General features: G+C 36.5%; 1 protein-coding gene across 1 annotated transcript; it reads right to left on the bottom strand.

Moving 5' to 3' along the window:
• Positions 1–3221: 3221 nt before the first annotated feature.
• On the bottom strand, positions 3222–4842 carry LOC110898240. Its single transcript, XM_022145002.1, has 2 exons — positions 4504–4842; positions 3222–3335 (listed from the first exon to the last, which is right to left on the bottom strand). Exons 1-2 carry the CDS (start codon positions 4840–4842, stop codon positions 3222–3224), a joined length of 453 nt encoding a protein of 150 aa, XP_022000694.1.
• Between the last annotated feature and the right edge of the window lie 630 nt (positions 4843–5472).

Here is a 5472-nt window from a genome sequence, read left to right as displayed (position 1 = left end):
GTTCGGGTCGGTGGCACTCTTGGCAAACGAATGGCATAACTCGTGACGTGGAAGGCAGGCATTCGTGATGTTTTAATCAAATAATGGTTTTTAATTTTCAAAGCAACTGGTACTGTTTTAATCTAATTTCCGCTGCGACTTTTTGAAAAAATTATTATATATTTTTAAATAGTACTCTGTGATGTGACCCGACTGTAGGGTACCCGGTTTGGGGGCCTTTCAAGACGGTTTGCCAGAATCTTAGAGATGGTTTGCTTACCCCAACCAAATTAATCGGTCTATATTCTCTCAGACCCACCAGATCCTTGTTTTTCGGAATAAGAGTTATGAAGGATGAGCTACACCCCACCGCTATAGATCCTTTGCTGTAAAAAGAAACCAACAAGTTATAGAAATCACATTCAAATAAATTCCAATACCTCTTGATAAATTTGAAGTAAAAACTGTCCGGCCCAGAGGCTTTGTCGGATCCACACTCGAACACCGCACTTTTGATCTCTTCTTTGCAAAAAGGAACCGTCAGAGACTCCGCATTTGCCTCCGAAAGGCGCCTAACATTATGACATATGAGTTTTGGTCTATCCTTAGTTTTTTCCTCGAAAGCCCTTTTGAAGAAATCCATGATCACTTTTATAATCAATGAAGGTTAAGTAGTCCAAACACCATCAATCATAAGACCAGGAATATTGTTGAAAGCCCGTCTGCTTTTGATGTACCCATGAAAAAACGTTGAGTTTTCATCACCCTCCAAATCCCATCTAGCTCTCGGTCTTTGTTTAAGGTCTTTAATTTTGTACCCTTCGAGCTCTTTTAAATCTTTCATCCATTCCAGTTTGGCCCACTCCTCCTCTTCGGATAACTCTCTAACTTCCGACATCTCATCCAGGATATCTAATTCTTCTTTCAGAGTCATCTCCGTCTCCCCTTCCTTGGATAAAACCTCTTTTTTTCCAAATTTTGATTTCCACCCTAATCTTTTTTAATTTCTGCATTAACACCTCGTATGGCTCCCCAACCCTGATAAAATTATCACCCGCCTTATGAACCACGTCATCGAAATCCTTTCTCTCCAACCAAGAGTTGAAAAATCTGAACGGCTTGGGCTCAAAGTTTTTATCCGAACACGTCAAGATAAGAGGGAAATAATCCGAGAGAACCCTCGACGTCACCCTAAGGCATGTCACCGGCCACTCAGAAAAGAATTCTTGACAAACCAATACTCTATAATCTAGCTATGTTTGTTACCATAATCCTTAAGATACATGAATTTCCATCATTTCATATCATATTCTCTTAACCCATTTTCAAAAATAAAATTATTAAAAAAAGAAGCACATTTTTAATTAAAATTGGAATTTTTCCTTTCACCCCCACTGCGAACCGCGTTAAAGTCACCCATAATCACCCATCACCCCAGGTAACAAACCATCATCCCCCAATGTCATCCCAAAGGATCTTTTTTCTGAGAAACTTTTTGCGGAGCGTACACATTAATAACACTAATAACTTTATTGCTCCCCTTTAAGGTCCCCAAAGTTAATAATAATTAGAATGCTTAATAGAATCGTGTATCTTGAAGACGTTAGGGTCCCACATGCTAACGACCCCTCCAGATCTCCTGACTGTCGGCACGTGATCCATCTCGAAATTGCCAGCTCCCTAAAATTTCTCGAATTCAATACTTGAAACATCTCTAAAATGTATCTCTTGTAAAGTGATGAAGTCAATATCATTATCTCGTTTCAAATTTTTTATCCATCTCGCTTTGTTTTTTGCCCACTATCCTAAACCTCTAATGTTTAAAGAAAAAAAATTTATCTATCTTCTTTTTGAATTCCTTCTTCCCTGGTCGCTTCTCTTATTTAAGGCTCATGGTTCTGAAGGTCAACTCCCACTATGCCCCCATGACGAATGTAACATGCATCTCCAAATTTATATTCTCCTCCTCCTCTTCGTTTGGCTACAAATTTAAATCTTCTACCATCTCCTCCCCTATTTCTTTCCTATTACCACTATACTTATCCTGACAATTTTCATATTCTCTTTCATTTCCCATATTGTGAACGTCGCAATCCTCCGGAAACAAGTTGGGTCAAATATAATATGTTCTTATGCCTGTTATTGTGTACATTTTCAATTGTTCTAGGTTTTGACATAAATTTTATTTCTTTTCGGAAATGAGTCGGGTCAAATATAATACGTGACACTATAAATTCGAGTCACTTTACGTTTCGACACCGTCGCAACGCGCCGTATCATTCTTTAACTTAAAAGGCATTATTTTCTTAATTATGTGCTTTTTTATGCACGTATAGGTATAAAGTCAATTAATTGACGGAAGTCGGTATCAAACATCGAATATTGAGATTAAAGCCAAAACCCTAGAGTTATATATGAATAACTTGTTTACATTTGGCAGGGGAAAATCAATGGTAAATACCGATTCAAACGGGACGTGATAGATGAACTTGATTGAAATCACTTTACCATTAAGTGATAAAATCAGGAAAGTTCTAGCGACAGTAAATACGGTATTGGTATTTTTCTGGTAAATATCGCAAATGAAATCGAGTGAGATCCTTATTTTATCAAAACCCCTAAATTTTGAGGGAAATGGAGAGGGTATTGTTATTATGTTATATATGTGATCTATATTATGAAACCATTAAGTGATAAAATAAGGAAAGTTTTAGAGACACTGAATATGGTGTTGGGATTTATCTAAATTTAGAGGTGAAGCTTAGCAATAAAATATGGATAGTTTTCACCATTTAATTATAATTGAGTTAATTACTGTTTTCGTCCATGTGGTTTGTCAAAAATCACCATTTCAGTCCATTAGTTTAAAAATTACGATTTCAGTCCCTGTGGTTTCACTTTCGTAACCATTTCAGTCCACCTCCGTTAACCCCATCCATTTATTTTGTTAAGTACATGTGAATTGACCATAATGCCCTTATTAATAAAAAACAAAAAGATATATAAATGAGTTAATTACTGTTTCCGTCTCTGTGATTTGTCAAAAATCACTATTTCAGTCCCTGTGGTTTCACTTTTGTAACCATTTCAGTCCAGTCTCCTAACACCGTCTATTTTACCATTAAGTTTTTAATGAAATATCTAAATTACCCTTATTTTAATTAAATAAAAAAAACCATGGAAATTTAAAAGGTCGTATTCTAGGACCCACTTGTTAAAACGCACCCCCACGCTACCCCACCTCACTCCATCCCTGCTCTCATTTCCGGCAAAAGTTTCCAGTCATCTTCTCCAGCATCACAACCCCACCCTCTTAACGTCCGGTGACCCATTACCCCACCCCAATTAATATCTTCCTAGCAGCATCAATTAACATAATAACTTTAAAACATAATGCTTATCTGGACATTTTCTCATTCTAAAATCCAAAATCAAAATTTTGGAACCACATATGTAAAAATAGTGCCAGACTTCTACTTCTACTAAAGCCATGGTGGGTCGAACCCCTACAATCCAGTTTAATTAACACAAGGGTAGTTTAGGTATTTCATTAAAAACTTTACGGTAAAATAGACAGTGTTAGGAGACTGGACTGAAATGCTTACGAAAGTGAAACCACATGGACTGAAATAGTGATTTTTTTACAAACCACAGGGACGAAAACAATAATTAACTCATTTAGACATCTTTTTGTTTTTTATTAATAAGGGCATTATGGTCAATTCACGTGCACTTAATAGAATAAATGGATTGGGTTAACGAAGGTGGACTGAAATGGTTACGAAAGTGAAACCACAAGGACTGAAATCGCAATTTTTAAACTAATGGACTGAAATAGTAATTTTTGACAAATCACAGGGACGAAAATAGTAATTAACTCATTATAATTTTAAGCATAATTAGGGTCCATTTTTTTGTTTGCTGGTAAACATTTTGAATTTAAATTTCAATGATCATATACCTAAAGGTTTGCGGGAATAGAATGGGAGGCTATAAAATGAAGCTATCATATCCCAACTGAAATTATATCTCTTTATTTTGGACGGAGACAAAGAGATTGATTTATTTATCGGAATATGATGATAGCGGTACAAAAAAAATATTTTTTGTCATCTTACTCAAAAATCAGGTTTGTCTTTTTCACACTACTTTAGGTTTCTATTTGTCTAATCTTGCTAATTTGTTCTTTATTTGTTTGTTCATTTTATTTTTTTTTACTTAGTTGTGAATTACCAGAATTGTGTTATTTCATATAACCAGAATGTTGATATTTCATTGTTGGAAACGTGTTTATATAGGTAAATAATTATTAGGAAAAATTATAAAAGTTTATATAATTATATTCTTTTTTTTTTTTTTGAAACCAGCCAACTTCTATAAAAATATAGAAACAAATGGGCCAGCTAGAAACTGAAACCCACACAAAACACCTTACACCACAATGTCACGGATATCAAAATCACACCAACGACCCCAATCTAAGTTCTTAAAAATAGATTGATTACATAACCAAAGAAAAGAAACCTCCTTTATCCTCTCCACCACAACCGTAGTCGAGTCATAGACATTGTTGAAAATATTTTTGTTTCTAGTGCACCATATCTCCCAGCAGGTAGCAAGAAAGATCACACCAATAGTCTTTTTCCACTTAGTAGATCCATGGAGATTCTGGATCGATATCGCCAATGATCCAATGGAAAGATTAGCTGGAGACATTGGCAACTTAATCCAAATAAGAACTTGTCGCCAGATGGTTTTGGTCATCAGGCAGGAAGTAAGTATGTGTTTGGCCGTCTCGTTATCAAGTCCACACCTTTGGCAGCGGGTGTCACCAACCATCACGCCTTTGAATGCCAGCGCCATCTTGGACGGGATTCTCTCTTGAATCGCCCTCCACATGAATAAGTTGACCTTGGGCGGAACCCATGGGTTCTAGAGGGCCCAAACTCCATTATCTCCACTTCCTGACCTGCTACATAGAGCCTCTTTGATCACGGCCACAAAAATCTCTTTGTCCGGCTTTGATTTCCAAACCCACACATCTTTTTTACCCCCAACTCGGTACCGTTTAACAAACCCATGAGCGAACTCAATTGCAAAATTTCCCCAGCCTCTATCAGTGGTTTTTTCCACTGAAACACCCAATGATTCTGTGAACGCGTTGTAGGATCGTGTTTAACTCCCGAACGATTGTGAATGACACGTACGACGTGCGAAATCCGTGCACGTGTGTGGACCGAACACAAGAACAAAATATAATGATGATTCGATTGTAGATCTAACAAAGTTTACACCTTGAATCACCTCTTTGCTACTTTCTCTCTCTACACCTTGAAAGCTCTCCAAATGTAGAAGGTTACAAACGTTCTAAAAATCTCCTTCAAAACTCAACCCCAAACACCCCCTAAGTTAACATTTTTTTACGTTTTGCAATTAAACATTATGCTTAAGTAGTTGGGAAAAAAAATTCAAGAAAAAAAATCTTCCTTCAAT

Source organism: Helianthus annuus, chromosome 15 (genome assembly GCF_002127325.2).
Source record: "Helianthus annuus cultivar XRQ/B chromosome 15, HanXRQr2.0-SUNRISE, whole genome shotgun sequence".
NCBI classification, from domain to species: Eukaryota; Viridiplantae; Streptophyta; class Magnoliopsida; order Asterales; family Asteraceae; genus Helianthus; species Helianthus annuus.
Note: the sequence above shows the minus strand (reverse complement) of the source record. Positions and strands in the feature narration are given on the sequence as shown.